Source organism: Anneissia japonica, unplaced genomic scaffold (genome assembly GCF_011630105.1).
Source record: "Anneissia japonica isolate Jap-2015-1 unplaced genomic scaffold, ASM1163010v1 scaffold287721_len753485_cov172, whole genome shotgun sequence".
NCBI lineage: Eukaryota > Metazoa > Echinodermata > Crinoidea > Comatulida > Comatulidae > Anneissia > Anneissia japonica.
The window spans coordinates 353,574-372,016 of record NW_022699480.1 but is presented as its reverse complement, the minus strand read 5'-3'; the positions used below and the strand labels follow the sequence as shown (position 1 = coordinate 372,016).

The window sequence follows — 18,443 nt, the reverse complement described above, 5'->3', positions numbered from 1 at the left end:
TTGGTAATGTAATTCGACAGGCAAATTACAGCAACATTTTTAGCAAATTTCTTTGAAAAAATATGGTAGGTATAGGGCCTAGCTAGGTATACAGTATTTTCATTTTACAGTAGTTTGGAACGATATCGGAAGTGGGAGTGCTGGCAGTGGCCTGCTAAGGACTACAATTTATTTGAAAATATCTTGGGTCCGATCATCCACACCAGTTGGGCCCAATTGTCTGTCACCCGAAGTTTTCATTACGATGATCAAGAACGTACACGATCTAGGCCCTGGGCTAGTCATAGCTTGTGCCGTCACTCTACTACATATACTACTACCGCTACCTGTCTCTTATACACATCTAGATGTGTATAAGAGACAGCTTAAATATTAACACATTATTTAATTGTATTAGACGATAACACGATATCATTGATTGAACGATCTAACCACCCTCGCATCGCAGTAATACTGAACTAGGCCTAGCTTAGGCCTCATGTTTTTGTGGAAAGCTAGATAGACGTTATGTACCCGACAGTCGGCTGCCTTTATATTTTCACCTGTTTTCAGTTTGCATTCAAAGGGTACATTGCTGCACAGCCAACTGTAGGGGATATAGTACCTTCATATGACTACTCGTACGTATACAACAGAAAAAAACGTGGCATGGACTTAGTGAAAGATGGAGATCTAAATGAAAAAACAATGTATTTTAGCAAGTATTAAAACATTTTAGTTTTATTTTAGGCCTTCTTCAAAATACCTATGCCTACAGCAGTTGATTTTTTTTGCCGTAAAACAAAAATAGTTTCATCCATGCCGACTTTCCGGTCGGTTAGCATGAGCCCTGACTGAACTCTGCAGAAACTTCACATCGATCTTTGCATCGCATCGCGATGTAAAACAAAGTGTCGGAAAACTTTTCTTTGACGCATGCGCATTTGCATAAATACATGCACACAATACTGCAAATATGATTTTTTTTAAAGTTATTGTTAATTAATTAAGTCATTACGATAATTAGTGAGCGCTTAAAGCACTTCTGTAGGTGAAAGGGTTAAATACTGTACATGCACTATATTTTAACCACTGCCAGATCGCACTAATGCTTGCACATGCTTATTCCAGACAGCCCTCAAAATTACGTTTGTTCTCTATTTAATCTATTACTACTGTAGGTAGGCCTAGTAGACAAATATTTTTATTACCTTATTAATACTGTCTCTTCATAATACTACAAAATTTTCAAAATTTATAATTTATATTCATAATTAGCTATTTGTGAATTTTAAAGTTCAATGTTAATAATATATGCTTATAAAGCAAGGCTAGGATAGCCTAGATTGGGTGAGTGGCATGTTGAGACATTCAACAGCTACATACTGTACAGTACAATGGGTTGATTTAAGGGCCTTATAACCAACATCGATTTTATAGTGACAACAACTTTTTTCCAATAAACTTATTCCCTAATTTTGAGGGCTGTTCAGATGTTTCTGTCCAACATCCAAAGGTATAAGTTAATTAGAACACAGTGGCTTGCTCTCGGACAAAAGGCAGTACTACATTGGCAGGTCTTGAACTCTCCATTTCATAGGATTAGATCGTCGTCAATACATGAAACAACAGTATTGATCTTCACTTTATAGTATTATCAAAAATGCTTGGTATCTAAACATAATCTTCGGTGAGAGTGCATACAGAAACATTCTTAATATTATACTACAGGTACACATACTGTACACTAGATGCATGATAGGCAATTAATTGCTTGCAGATGATATGCCACAGAATGAGTCGGAAGCATCAATACAAGAACTCATAAGTAATGAACATATTTTAATTGTTAATTATTTTTTTATTTTCACACATATATATTTATATATATTTTTATAATGTATTTAAACTGCTAGTCCATGTTTCCCCCATTGCTTGGAGAGCCACTCAGACAGTAATTAATTTTACTTTTTGGTAATCCTGCCGGCTCTTGGGGGAAACATGGATTACCTATACGAATTTTCTGAATATTTTACTGTATTGTTATGAAAAAAAGGCGAAATAAATGAAATGAAACTCAGGAAGGCCCAAGGTGGTTCTTAAAAATAAATTCCTGAATGAAAAATACAGATGCTACAGTACAGCCCACAATTACCGCCTTTGCACCACGCGTGACTGTCGTGGTCGTGATGTTGACGTTGCGTTGTCACGCACAGCGTTAGCCTCGCAGTAGCCACGCGTGGAGTTAAGCACAAGGTAAACAACAGGGTAACAAAGTTTATCTTGCATAACAAGATTTTGTTTAATTTTTATAAACAGTTAAGTCGTTACTGGACGTTCATATACTGTTTATAAATGCTACATGGCTAGATCAGAATAATAGTCCAGTCAAAAATCACCTTAACCATGGTATAAGCTCCTACCTCAATGAAACTTAAACCGTAGGTACTATATATAGTGGAAAGAACATATCTTGATGTTGCGTCGTGCAAAACCTGGGATTTAACGAGAAAATTCTACTTTTGTAAGCAGTTTCTACCCGCCTGTCACCGCCGATTGTTTACCTCCAGAAGTGACGTCACGAAGCTGGAATCACAATATGTCGTTCGCGTATCTACAACATGTATTAACTAATTGATAAGTTCGCTAATAATTAACTATATTACAATGCATTTTCATAAAACACGAAATACATTAGTAATATAATATAATATAATCAAAGAAAAAATCCCGAATAAACAAGCAATATATAAAATGATGTATAGTTTAAAAACTAGTAAAAGTGGCTTTCCATACAAAGTAAACTGTGCCCTCAACCATGTGAGTAGATTCGTAACAGAGTGGAAGTACAAAAATACAGAGTTTGGCCTTGTTTAATCGTTTTAACATGGCGTATTTTCTTCGCATGTGGTCTAAGTGGTCTAAGACTTCAATTTACTGTTGTATTTGCCAATAAGAGTAATATCAGGAAGATATAAACTTAATAAAAAGGTTGGTATAGCTATTAAAAAATAATACTATATATTAATGTGTCGTAATTGCGTATGTTGTTGATAACCAAGACATCGACCCCATTCTAGCTTATTGCGCTATGAAGTTTTTATGTTGTTGTTTCATCATGAGTGTCACATTATGGGGGATAAAAGAGACATACCCCATAATGGGGGATGTCTCTAATATTATAAAATATTGAACACGAATAATAGCTGAAAATGGGAGTTGAATTTTTGCATATAATTATGTACAAAGCCGAGATAACCGATCATAAATTATGGTTTTGAACTGAACACTATTTTATTATTTTATATATTATATAATATACCGTACTCACGCAAATAAGCGCCCAGTTTGAATAAGCACCCCTCTCGAATAACCGCCCCTCCTAACATTAAAATTTCCTTAAGCGTCCCGTTTGAATAAGCGCCCCTTCTAATTTGAATAAGCGCCCCATAAGATTTTTTTTTTTGCAAATCAATAATCTAATCAATCCTGGGACTGTGGTTGTTGACATGATTTGCGCTGTAGAGTGGAAACACATTCTTCTTCGGTCAATATCAAAATGAGGATATTTTTCTTGGACAGATGAGAGATCCGATCCCTGGACAGACAGTATATTTCCAACTTTACTCTTTTTATTGTCTATGCCTACTCCACTTTTTCTTTTTCCGACCTTCAGCACATTCTCATCCGAGAAAGAAAGAATACAATGATCCTGCCATCCTGCTAATCTCAATCATCCGATGGCCAACAAACTAACTTACAACCTTGGTTTCAGCAAAAGACATTATATCAGTACCAATCTGTAAGAGGAAATAAACACTTTATTTCACTTGCTAATACTAAATTATAATACTAATTGCAATTACATAAGTAAGCAATGCTTGTTAAAATAGTGAAATGCAGAAAATAATTAATGATTAAAATGAAAATAATAACAAAAGACAGGTTATCAAATTATCGAGAATGACAATAATTGTGAAATATATGGTTAAGTTTGAATATGGTGAAGTGGAGCAGTTCGTCAAGGTTCGTGTCTGATGGAGTGTGGGATGATTTTTGGTGGTACAGTAATTTTTCAACATGCGCGAGCAACCTGAGACAAAGAATTAATTTCGTTTGGCCCTTACGCACATTTTGAGTAAGTCTTGGTGTGACAACATGCAAAAATGAATACCGAGAGAACATGTATCTGTCTCTTATACACATCTAGATGTGTATAAGAGACAGTATCACTCCTGTGTTAAGGCACCTTCATTTCATTCACAGAGAATTACTTACAAGATTTTATTATTTGTTTTCAAAGCACTTCATAATTCCTCGCCAATGTTTATTTCACAACTCATTCATCCTTACATTCCTAAGAGGTCTCTGAGATCTAGTTCAGAATCTCTACTTGCTCATTCAACTCGCCCGTCGACAAAGCAATATGGTAGTCGTTCTTTTTCTTGGGCTTCTGTCTTTCTTTGGAATGCTCTGCCTATTACAATCCGACAGGCAACTTCCATTGATGATTTTAAGGCAGCTTTAAAAACTCACCTTTTTAGCTTGTATTTTTCTTAATTTTTTTCCCCGAATTTTATTTTTACTGGTAAGCGCATTGAGGCTTTAGCATAATGCGCTATATAAGCCAAAATTATTATTATTATTATTACCCACCACCACTAATTGCATCTGCTATTTTGCTGTTATGTAAATATTCACGCATTCTTGTCATGAGCCATGTTCTCTGGACGACTATCTTTTCTAACCACCATTCGTAATTGTTATATAATCTTTTTTCTTTCAAAAAGTGCCTCTTGAATTTAATAATTTCCCATAAGAACCCCTCGATCTTCATCTATTTCCATAAGCGCCCCCTCAATTTCCACTCTATTTTCATAAGCGCCCCGTTTAAATAAGCGCCCCGTTTGAATAAGTGCTCCTCAGAAAGTGCAAACAAATATTTTAAGCGCCCGGGCGCTTATTCGCGCGAGTACGGTACTGTACTGCATTAGTATCATTATCATCATCATTGTTATTAGTACTAGGCCTACTGTACGGCTTTATTTCATAAAAGAAAATAAAGATTTCACGAAGTTCAGTTCGATGCAAGCGGATATATATAGAAAAAAGTTCCGTATTGAGTTCAATCAGGTTCAATTGAATGCAATTCTTATTTACGAACGGGATCGAAATAGGGCCACGTACGCAGTCACTGAATGTTTCATTCGCCGCAAATGTTACCTAATATTAACATGTAGACAATAACAGTTTCTAAATATTTATTTTATCTTTCTCTTCAAAAACTCCGATCGGGCGCGGTGTAATAATTTCTTCACTGACTGCTGTAATGCGGTCCGTTTACGAAGGCAGAACATGTGCTTCTCTTAGCTCACGCACTCGTTATGGCTGAATGGGTTTGAAACTGGAAGGAACAACTGTGGGACGAAATTGTCAACCTTTAATGTCAATAAATATTTCAATACTGTTCCTATTCGTTTAATTATTTTATATATAACATAATAATATACCGTGCTAGTATCGTTATGATCATAATATTACTGTATCTCAATGACAATGCGAATGACAATAAAGTGTAACTATCCTGTGGTATTCGTATTTTTATTTGTATTTTTATGATTAACTTTAGTACTAAATCTTTCAAGAAGAAAATGTGAATAAATAGTTCATAAAGAAGAAATAAAAATGTCCCGAATGGTGAAAGTTGATATAATAGTATAAATAGAAAACAATATTCCGTAATGAGTTGAATGTAATTTTTATATACAAACAAGGATAGGCCTATAATAGGCTTGAAATTCTAATAGGCTAGGCCCACGTCATCACTAAATGTTTCATTCGCCACAAACGTTACCTACTATAAATTAAAATGTAGACAATAGTTTCAAAATATTTATTATTATTATTATTAATTTCTTCACTGACATACTGCTGCAATGCGGTCATTTACGAATGTAAAACATGTACTTTCTTCACGCACTCGATACGGCTGAATAGAGTTTGTGAATGGAACAATGATGGGACAGGTTTTTAAACATTTTGAATCATTAAATGATTACAGTAAATTACTTAATTTAGGATTATTGATAAAGAAAAACACTATTTACGTTGAGAGAGACCATTTATTCAGCAAATGTATGGGCTATACATAATTGTCAATAGTTTGAGCATGCGCCACCCGTCAAAAACACTGGCTGGTAAAAATATGTTGTCATGACAATGACCTTTTGGCCGAAAGCCAATTATTTTCCGATGTTCCCATGCACATGTTTTTGACTCTACTGCTGCTGTAGCCCGAGTTGTGGGCCTTAGGTCTACGATATAAAGCCTCCTTTTCAATTAGTTAGGCCTACTAATTTTCTTCCAACATGTATGACAATTAACATTGTATTTGTGTAGTGTTTGGTAAGGATACATATGGATACCTGTGGATTAACATCAACAAGGTAATAATCTTTTACGAGTCCGTGGCGTGGGTGAGTAGGGCTTGATATTGGCAGATCAAGGCCCTAGTCTAGGCCAATGTTTGGTAGGACTAGTGACGATCCTGAGATCGAACTTACTAATAATGTACAATTAAAATAAAATACTACACAGCGTATTTTGCTCGATAATACTGTATCTTGATACACGTCTGAATTCTTTACTCTAATTGATTGAACTGTTTACTGTAGTTCAAAATATTGTTTATTCCTGCTAATCGACCCATCAAAACAATCAACATTTTAGTGGTGTAATTGTTTATCAGGCCACGTTTTACGCATGGTGGTAGATCCTACTACCACGTAACTACAACGAAATTACCACACGTTGGGAATGTTGCAGTAATTGTGGGCTGTACCGTATTTGTGTAAAAATCAACCCTATGTATGCTGACCCTCATGTTTAAATTAATTGAGACCCAAAACTATCAAATGAAATAATGTTTTTGTAAAGCAAAGTATGGGAAAAATCATTATATGACATTGTAAAATCTTGTGTAAAACAGTATGGTAGCAAACATGCTGTACTGTACATAGGTTATACAGTAAACACAGCTTGACTGTAATTAAAGTATTCCATCCATCCAAACTCACTAACAACTCCACTGTATCTAAAAATGAAATCCTAATATTTTATTTGACACAAAATAAGCATTAATTTGAATACACTTACATGGTCCTCTTCCAAATGGATCTAGTGGCTGGTCAGTGCCTTTCATTATATCTAGTAATTGATGTTCCAAGGAGGAAAGTTTCATTGGGTCACCCAATGGGTTTGTAAGTTGCCGTTCCTGAAAAAAGGGCAAAATTTCACAGTATTACAAAAAATAAAATTGTTAGTTAGGTTTTGATATTTACCATGTATTACAGTACCATACGACGTATCGATACATTTTTGCACTCAGAGACTGATAGGCAACGAAGAGAAGTTCCTGTAAAAAGTAGCTATTGGTTTACAATATCATACAGTAAATTATAAATCATACATTAAATGATGCAAGTACTAAACAGTACCAGGGTAATAGCTTGAAGATAATTAATACCAACTTATGTCCTACTAAAAATGGAATCATCAGCCAATTGACAAAAATAAAAAGCTACTGGTTTCTATCAATTATCATGTTAACGAAAAAATTACCATACTGTTGGTGATATGTAAAGGTTATTGTCATCAATACTGTAGACTTCATATCTTATTCTTAGACTACAGCAAGTTAAGTGAAATCATCCACCAATTTACTGATGTACTTTAAATTAATCACGATATCTGATTATACTGGAAACAGTAAGTATTTTTGGAATCTCTTTTAAATAACAATCTGTGTATCTCTCCCTACTTTATTTGAAACACAAACTTGTAAACAAACCTTTTGTTAGTATATTGATAAAATCTAGGGTCTTTGTTTAATTAGTCAAAAAAGTGTAAACACCATATGTAGCTAGGAACCTATCTCACCAGCAACTACTGATAGAGAGTTCAAAGGGTAAGATAGAGTATTGCTACACCAGGTCAAAATGACAAATTTAAACAATTAGGCAATTCACTCCCCTGGCAACCAATTCCATCAGTCCAATTATTTGAAAAGTATAATAAAATACCATGATGCCTTCATACAGGGTATCCAATCAGATAAAAATATGTAGTTTTTTTTCTAAATAGTTCTTTTAAATGTAATGGTACAATGTATGTTTGGCTTTAAAAATACTTTCCATCTTCAAAAAAATACTAAACTTGATTCATGTATCAGTAATACCAGGAGTTTAAACTCAATGCAGTATCAACACTATACTACTGGTAGTCAGTAAATTATAACACTTATTGTAATTAACAATTATATTCTTCTAAATTAACATAGGCTTTTTAAAAATTAACTCTTTGAGATAGCAGAACATGGATGAAAATTTTGCCTATACAAAGTAAGATCAATAAATGAGAATGATGCCTAGAGAATACAATATTGATCACTATTCTAAAGACCTTGGGCTTGCCATGTGTTAGTTGTCTCATTTGAATAATAAAAATGCAAGTGTGGCAGAGAGAGCTTGTTTATAATTCACTAGGCGATTGCACACTGGTTTCATCTGAATAAATTCCACTTCATTTCTAATTTGAGCAAACATCATTACAATTCTAAGTAAAGCAACATCATTAGTCAGGCTCCGGAGGAAAAAAATGTTTTGATATGTTGTAGAACTGATTTTTCTAAGACAGAAAAATGTTGTTTGACGAAAAACTGGGGAACGGTGAATGAGACCATTTTTACACCTCATTCCCCCAGTTTTTAAATATTAAAAAATCTGTATGTCATTCACCATTCCCCAGTTTTTCGTGTGGATGTTTTCCAATTTGTGTTGGATGTGCAAATAAATTCTACCTTTATGGTTTGACAAGCACTTTTCCTATACTACAATATCATGTTGTTATGGGGTAAAGAAAAATATTCATAACCATGTCCACATTTTTAAAGGCAGTTAGAATCCAACATTTTTTTCTATGTGACCTAATTTCTCATCCACAACTACTATAGGAGCTAGAAAACATGCTAAGTCAATGGTGAAGAGGTAGGAAGCCTCGCTTGTGAGTACTAGAGACATTCTAACATTATATAATCGGCATCAAAGGTAACCCACCATCAAGGAAAGGGAATAAGTATTAGTTTATAGCTAAATTATTATTTGTTGCTCCTGGAGTTATCAAACATAAAGAATTCAACCATGAATAGCAATGCCTTTGTTTGAATGACATCACATTATTATTATTATTATTATTATTATTATTATTATTATTATTATTATCATCATTATTATTATTCTTCAATGGTAGCCATCATTGATGAATGATGATATACCAATTATTAATTTTGTAACTTAAATACATTATATAGTTAAAAGTACCTATCACCCATTGTACAAACTCAGCAGGGGTTTATTTAAGAGCCGGCGGCCGGCGCATTCGATCGGCTACTAGGATGTTTTCGCCGGCTACTTCAATCAATGCTGTACAAAAATTAATACAAAAACCACCAATATAAATAGCGCAACAGGCCTGTAAAGAACCTTATTTACCGACACGAAGTTAATTTGCAATAGTATGCACTCATTTCGATGTTCATTTCTGTTGAAAATTCGTTAAAATGTCTACCAATTTTCAGACTCCATGTTTGACTTTCATGAACTCACGGCGTAAACAAAGTTAAAGTTCAGAGTCCGGCAGTCGCGCCTGGGTGAGTCCATCAAAGAAGCCACGCCTCCAAATCACATGTTAGCCAATAAGATAATAGAAATTTCTCCTCCACCACGTACTCAGGTGATGACGATATACATCGGCTAAACTCTTTTTCCGTACATTGGGCTTCCGGGTTTTCTTACCGCGGAGAAGAAAGAAACAGATCGTCATTTTAAAATTAATTTGTGTATGACTATGAACCTTTTATTTTCATTTCATTTTTGTTTTACTAGCCCTCTTTGTGATGACAGATATTTCGGAAATGATAAATAACTATAAAAAAAAACCAACACTGGCTCAAATTCGTTTACACTCGGTGGCGGAGGTAGCAAGCCGAACCAACTATATTGAATGCTATTTACACTCACAATTTCAGAGTCATAGATAGTACAATGATTAAAACGACAGAGCAAGCCAAAATCGTCTCAATTCACATCACATTGAACATTCCCAATGTGGTATCCATTCCTTTTTAATATCTGCGTAAATTTTAGAACTATTTTTTGCTCTCCTTAGATGTTTCCTTCAACGCAGATCTACTGTAGGGCATAGGCCTAAATGGTGAATTTCAACATGTTTGTGAAAAGTAAACAACTTCATCAATATAAAAATTGTATTTTCAATTTATTTTGGTGGATTTTATTAAATGTGTATAAACTTAAAAAAGATTTATTTCAATTATTGAATCAATATTCTGACCTTAAATTCCGATGTTGAGCTCGAAAAATTCGTAAATTCTAGGCATATTCTAACCTACTCAGTAAGTATACTAATCAAGGAGGTTCTGATCATCACTACATGTGATAGCACATGTGCGACCACTGTGCAGTGTATACTAAAAGTTCAAATGGGAAACTAATTTTCCGTCCCATATGACATACCACGATGTTCAGTCATCAATCAATGTGTTTGAATCGATATTAGGCCTACAGGAAAATAATTTTTTAATAAAACATTGATAAACATTGTTCATTTTGTAGGATGCTTGAATACCATACAATTATGGAATATCATATGAGTGAGTACATGTGTTTAAACTGTCTCTTATCTGTGCCTGGCTGGGAGCAGCCAGCTAAGTCATGGTCCTAGCAACTGAGGTAGGCTGCAGGTTTATGGCGCCTAAGTCTGCCTAGGCCTAGATACTGTAACCTACACAGTGGCTGTAGGCTTATCTAACCTAGGTCTAAACTCACGATACGATATTTTCAGCTATTGTATGATATTCCTCTCATGAATTAAATTTAGGCTTTTTGAGATTCACGAAAGTTTAATGTCGCGAAAACGGCCGAAATCATCAATTCGCGAAAGTTTCTGGTTTAGAGTATCTATTTAGGCTAGGCCTATATGTATGAAAAATATGTAAAAATATCTATATATTATAATAACTTTTTTACAGCTCAGTAATTGATTCTGAAAACTGTTTAAAAAAAAATGATGTAGAGAAATGCCATCAAATGGGCTTAAAAACTCTAAAACCCTGGAGTGCAATGGCGCTTCGCCCCCTTGACCACCGACTAGGGCTCTGCCCCTGGACCCTGATGGGGGCCTAGGCAGCACCCCTATACCCCTGGCCTATTTCAATTTACTCTCCCGTTACTTTCAAATTTCTCCTGCTACTCAAATTCATAAATAAACCCCTGCTCAGTATCAGTGTCTTGATTTCAAGGCCTGAAAATAATAAATAACATTATCACATTCCACCATTTGGCTTTCATACCACGCCAAAGAAATTTAAACTTACATGACTGTTTTATACATAGCAAAATCATACACGATCTGTCTCTAGAGAGGTCATCATAAAGATGGTTCAGGTTGGCAACAGGTACTGTAGGGACACTTACCATTATTGAAATAGCATTACCATATTCCTAGCCATGCAAAATCTAAATGGCCCAATGAACACAACTAAGGTATTAATTTATTATATTATGCAAGTTAAACTCACCTGGCCATGATACGGGAAAAGTGTGTTGGTGTTGATATCCCCATTTCTCTTTTGGTAACCACCACTTCCTGGAATGCTCATATGACTATTCATAGATGTATGATGACTCTTGCCAGGCACAGAGGAACTGCGTTGGAATTTAGGTGGTGAAATTATTGGGTTTGAGGCTCTACCTTTAGTGGGAGAAAGGGGTCCCAGCTGGCTGTTCATCAATGAAGGCATGGACCGTCTGTTTAGCGCATTTGTAGCATTTTGACTATGTATATTTGATGAATTAGCTGCACTCCATGGATTATTGTGTTGTTGATGGAGTGTCTGTCCAGAGGCTGTGCTCCACCTCGATTGCTGTTGTGGATTACTCCAGTTGTACTGTTTCTGGGGAATGAATAGACTCCCAGCTACCTGTGCTTGCAGCTGCTGAATCTGGGCCTGTTGTATTTGTACCTGCTGTAGCTGGCTGGCAGTTGGAAAGAATGCTTGTTGTGTGGGTTGGGGAGGCAAACTATGTCGGTGTTGCTGAGGCTGTTGCTTCTGCATGTTCAGCTGAGGGGCAAGGGTAGGACTAAACATTGAAGCACTTAAAGTATAATTTGGAAATTGCACGGCTCCATTGAGGGTGTGAAGGTTTTGGAGATGGGTTTCATCAGTTATGGCTGACGACCAAAAAGCTGGACTGACACCATTGTTGGCTAGGCCTACACTTGATGACGTCGCAAGTGTGGAAATAGGTTCTTGCTGAAAACTAACCAGCTGTTGTTGTAGTGTGGATGCTGTAGTAGAGTCGATTGACTGTGTAATCTCTTGTTTGAAATCTTTCTCAGGGACGGTTGCTGAATTTAATTCTTCTGACTTAGATTTTGGAGAAATATCAGAGTTATCGGAATTTACCTCAACACTAGGTGAAAGTTGCTGTAACTGTTGTTGTAATGACTGCTTCACGGCCAATTTTTCAGCGAGTATTTCATCCTGCATGATGGTTGCAGAGCTCTCGGTGTTGTCGTTGTTGTTGTTGGATGAAAACAAAGACGTCGGCCTAGAACCACGATTGGGGTAAAATTCTAACGGAGAAAGTGGTCTTGTAGTTCCTTGATATCCGTAATCCCCCATTAGAGAAAGAATGGAGGAATATTTTCTGCTATTCTTTTGTAAACGTGGAACAGCTGTGAGATATTCACTGCTTACTACAGCTGTTTGTTTCTCTGAGCCTTCTCCACACCTCCGACCTGAACAGCTTACCACCAGTATCTGTTTCTATTTCTCTCCTCAGCAGTAGTAAAACGCCGCCTGCGTTGTGAATTTTCGCCAGGGTTCGGTGTGTAGTCGTCTGCTTACCCTGGCCTTTGATTGGTTGCTTACTTGCTATTACGTAATACTCGTGTGAATACTGTGTATCTTATGATATTATTGACTGATTATATTAAGTCGGAGATTTAACCCGGTTTTTATTTAAATTATTTTTAATTTATTTTAAATTAATTAATTACACATTTCTGTTTTTTAAGCAACTGTTTCTGAAATGATATATAAACAAGTAGGCGACCTAGACAAAGGCTTAGGTTATGTGATAATAATGCAGGAAGTTGTTTTGAACGGTAGGCTTGCATTAAGTGGCAAACAAATTCTACAGATGGCGCTAGCATAAATGCACTGAAAGATTTCAGAAAAAATATCATATGAGTGTTGTACGAATGTATGTTCTGCAATCTTCTTGTAATGAGGTCACAAAACCTGAAAATAGGCCTATTTAAATTAATTTGTACATAATATATTTATTTAGTTTTCAATTAAAAATAATTGAAATGAGACAATGTACTGTATTTCGTAGCACGATAACGGATATCGGTGGTCTAGTAAAACATGCTCTAAAATAAAATTCGTTAAATTGCTGGAAGGATGATATTAAAAGCAAACCTTCTATTGTAAAATATTCATTAATTCAAACGTCACGAAGTATGGAAGAGTACCTTCTTGACGGTACTGATTTTGAAGGAGCATCAATAAAATTTAAGCTCCGTTCAAATACCCTCCCTCTCCAACAGCGAACTAAAAAATGGTTTAATGATTAGAATGACACTGGAATTTGTAAGGTGAGCAATGATAATTCCATTGAAAATTTTCTGCTTGTATGTCCAGTTCTTGAAAACATTAGAAGGATGGAAATATTACACTTTAAAAATAATCTCCAATCACTAAAATTTCACCACGTTTGGGATAAATTTAACTCCTTAAATATTACAGAAAAGGTATGTTTTATTCTTGGTAATGAAAATGAATTATATAAAAAGGAAATTATTGTGGAAATTGATAAATTTAGCAAATCCTTGTCTAAAAACCTGTGGAAAGAAAGGTCATTATTATTGCATGCCTCTACCTCATAAGTAATCTTTTGCGTTGTTGTGTTTTGATTTAAAATGATTTTTTTTTTATGTGCTTATCTGTATCTTAATAACGTAATAATTTGTTAACTTTAAAAAAAATAGTATTACTACAGTAATGTTGTTTTTTACTTAGTGGATTTTGCTTTAACACCAATACAGTACTGTATGCTGTTATTGTATAATTGTTTTGTATAACTTTTAGTTTCTTTTAGTTTAGTTGTTTTTCTTTCTTATTGAACGCACCAAAATGTTGTGTGCCACTGAAACAAAAGTGTATGTTCAGTTGAATAAATAAATAAAATATTGTATTAACTGATTTTTTTTATATAGATTTTTCGTATTTACCATAGATGGTAAGGCCTCTCTTGTGCCGACAAATACTTTAGTGTTATGATGTTGTAGTTATAACATAAAACCTAGGGCCTACCGTGTAATTTTAAACATGTATAAAAATATAAGTATCATCAAAGACTTTAATTTGGTTTTAGAAAAAATAAATTTAAACCAACTAGTATCGTTGATGAATGCTTTATAATTGTTTGTATTTGAATCTGTAATTTTATTTATTAACACTATGATTTTAACGGGTGACCATGCCTTAAAATTTGTTTTCAAACTTATTTTGGTCTCAATCCACACACTTTTTTTTACTATATCACATGTTCTGAATTGCATAGCCTACTCAGTTGTGTTGATCGTCCTATCCCCATTGCTACAGGTAAGATTTTCTCCGAGAGATCCGGTCTGAGCAGAGTCAACAAAATAGTTTGGTGAAAGTTTCCTTTCTCAACATACACTTGTGCATTTGATTCATCCTTTGTTTACTGCCTAGTTATGTTTCTTCTTTAACTATTCTTTTGTTTTTTACTATGTATAGACTGGTCGCGTGTAGGTCCTTTGTTTTCATCATTCTTTTGTTCAATCCATTAATATCCTCATTGTTTACGCCTATTGGCACTGGCAGAAACCCTGTAGAAAACATTACCAGTACCTTTATATTGGGTGACTTATGAGATTTGCAATTCACGTCAATAAACTGGTATTGAGGAGGAATTTGAGAAATAGGCGGGCCTAGTAGTAAATTATTAATTTAGACCTCGATTTCAAAGTGTGTGCCATACCAATATGACGATGATATTTTTCTTCTAACCAACCTTTAGGCCTATGTGACATATTCAAACAGTAACTAATTAAGGTTAGTAACTATCAATAGCGTAAGGTACATTGACACAAAGGGTCACACATATGCCTCCAAACAATGTGCGTTAAAGCTAAGAATTAAAAGATGGCTGTTGAGAATGAATAAACAATGTGAACAAAGAGTTAACCTAAAGCCAAAACAACCATCTTAAACGTGGCATAGACCTGCAAGTATATTTTGTTTATGTAATTTTTAAATACTCTCCATTTTATAAATCAAGTGTTCTGGGGAGAAGTCTGAAAGGACCAAAGTCCCCAGTTATTTAAATCTTCATATTGATGCTTAAATTTGAATTTCGTTTATAACTTTAACAATAACTATAACAATTCTGAGCGACACTCTAGGCTACAAGTTGGTGAACGGTTCGATCTGATATCTTTGTTGTCGTTTTTAGATAATGATTTTTGTTTTTTGTTTTGTTACTCCAACACGTGCTGTGATGGTTATAACAAATGATGCTATAAAGATGATGACGATGAAGACGATGATGATGGGGATGATGATCATGATGATGATGGTATCGACTATCGATTGGTGGTGGTGGTGATGATGATGATGTTGTTGTTGATGATGATAAAAATGCTGATGAAGGTGGTTGATAAAGATGATGACGGTGACGACGATCAATTGGTTGGTGGTGACTCGATGATAATGATAGCATATTAATAACGGTTACCCTGCTGCTTTGCAGGGGCGGATTTAGAGGGGGGCGCCCTGCCCCCCCTTTTTTTGAGAATTAAAAAAAAGAAAAAAAGAAAGAAAAAGAAAAAACGATAGCCCAGAACGCCTAAAATGTTATTTTCGGGCGTCTAAAGGCCAACTCAGACAGCGTCGGCCGACGCAGCCCGACGCGATTTGTTGTCATTGAGTTGAACGCAGACGCGATGGTGTGCGTCGGGGGCAGTCGTGTAGTAGAATATTAAACGTGTTTAATATTTCCAAGATATTTCTCACGACGGCTTAAAGACTGTCCCCGACGATAAATCGGGTCGGGCTAGCTGCGTCGGCCGACGCTGTCTGAGTTGGCCTTTAAACACAGAAATTTCAACGGGGCATGCCCCCGGACCGCCTATTTCAGTGTTGTCTCGATCGGCCCAAATTTCTCCCCCCATGTGTCTTTTTTTGGACATTTCTGGATCCGCCCCTGATTTGTTACTGTTTTTGATGATGATGATGAAGATGATGATGATGATGATAAAGATATAATGATAATGATAATTTTCGATTGTTTTGTTTTTCGGCAGGCAATGTACATAGGCTAACTTCTGGGCATTTAAAAGAAGCATTAACAATGATGACTATCCCATAGGCCTAACAGTCAGTGCTGGAGCCAGCGGATGTAGAAGGAATCCCGCCGTCGGACAGGCCTGGACCCCAGGCGTCCAAAGCCACGACGAGGTCGTCGGATCAGAAATAATAATTTGCCTATATATAAATAACGTTATTTAAGCACATTTTTTACAGTAAGCCATAAAAACTTTCCCCGTGAACCCTACCAGAAATTTCTTTTTATTCCGGGACCCCAGCCGAGGCTCTAGTCAGCCCCTTGATACGGAACCCCTGTATATCGGACCCACTGTTGCAAATTTCTGGAGCCACCGCTGCTAATTTAATTGACTGTGAACAATGAGGTAAAACATATGATACGTCATCAGAACTCTTCCCCATAGCGGTGTGTGATTCACGGTGCTCTGACTGCTTTTTGCATGTACCTCCTTGGTACTGCTATGCCGTTCCAATCATCAGCTGCAACCATGGTCGAGTTTTAAGTTTTATCACTTGGGTCGCGTGCCAGTGCTTTGTACCCTAATCTCCTTTGTTCTTGCGTAAACTAGAATTAATATCTGGCTGAATTGAACAATTAATCCGGCCGCCCCGGGGATATTCTCACACAACTATACACCCATGTGTCTTGTTATTTATTATTTCAACCTTTTCACGTTTCATCGCGTTTCAACTACAACAACCAAACAACTTTATTCCTTCAAAAACTCGTTAGATCAACTCTCCGTCCGCTCTAACTTTAAGCACCTCCTTGCTTTAAGTAGGCTTTCGATGTACAGTATTATAACCTGCTGATCATTTACATAAGAACAAAAAAAAACGATTTGTTAAAATTGATTAAGATGTAGGTCTGCTGTACTGTTGCCACCTTACTGTTACTCTATCATAGGCCTATATGAAATTAACAAAAATCTAACTCATGTATATATGTAAAGTTTGCTTTAAACTAGAAATTTAAAGACGACAAATCCTCACCAAATTAACGGACGTATCACCAGTTTTTCTATAATCGTTTGCATACCTACCCAGCAATTTTTTAAAATGTTGTAGTAAACCATTAATTTGTAAATCATTGAAAATTGATGTTTTTCGATCTGTGACATAGATAATTATTTCTATGCTCACGTTTCGGAGGGACTGTAAATCTATTGTTTTCGCTCTACTTCTATTTGTAAAGCATTATTATCATAGTTACCTTTATAATTACAATCAGAACCCTCAGCTCATTTGCGATACTCCTATTAAGGGGACACCCTTAACCAGTGAAGGCGCCAGGACCTGCCCGACGGAGGGGCTAAAGGCCCCGATTGGGGAGGGGGGCTAGGGGGCCCTGGCTCCCAGCCAAGTGAGACTCGATTTGTTCCACTAGGGCCACGGATATTTGACAAATTATGGCAAATTTTTATTACTTATTTGATAGGCATCGAGCTACTATAATGACTTCATGTAGGCTATGTTTTCTAATGTCGAAATCAACTTCCAAAACCAAAACATTTTGAATAAAACAAGAAACAAAGAGTATGCAATTTTAACCATCTAATTTATTTTCAAATCATCATTCTGGAAAGTGATTCTACATTTTGGAAATTTTGCAAGAAATCTGCCAACCACGCTGTCAAGGTCGAGGTTGCTTCCCCTATCACGATGTATTCCAAGCATCATGAGGCTATTCAAACGAGCATTTGTCATAACAGAATGCAAATTATTTTTAATTAGTCTCATTGAACTATTATTATTATTACTATTATTATTATTTATCATTATTATTTTTATTATTATTATTATTATTATTATTATTATTATTATTATTATTGTGATGAAAAGTTAACAAAACTAGTTTAATCAACGTAAATAATTTTTTTTATTTGTTTAATAATAATAATAATTATAATTATTATTATTATTATTATTATTATTGTTATCATTATTATTATTATTATTATTATTA

At 35.4% G+C, this 18,443-nt stretch overlaps 1 protein-coding gene across 1 annotated transcript in view; it reads right to left on the bottom strand.

Annotated features, from left to right (window-relative positions):
* LOC117102976 (cytoplasmic polyadenylation element-binding protein 2-like) overlaps positions 1 to 12,915 on the bottom strand; it is a 32,201-nt gene extending 19,286 nt beyond the window's left edge. Inside the window, exons 1-2 of the mRNA XM_033243430.1 lie at positions 11,633 to 12,915; positions 7,135 to 7,252 (exon numbers count right to left, since the gene is read on the bottom strand). Of these exons, the coding sequence (XP_033099321.1) occupies positions 7,135 to 7,252; positions 11,633 to 12,739 (1,225 nt within the window). The 5' untranslated portion in view covers positions 12,740 to 12,915. The remainder of the gene's footprint in view (positions 1 to 7,134; positions 7,253 to 11,632) is intronic.
* Positions 12,916 to 18,443: the final 5,528 nt, after the last annotated feature.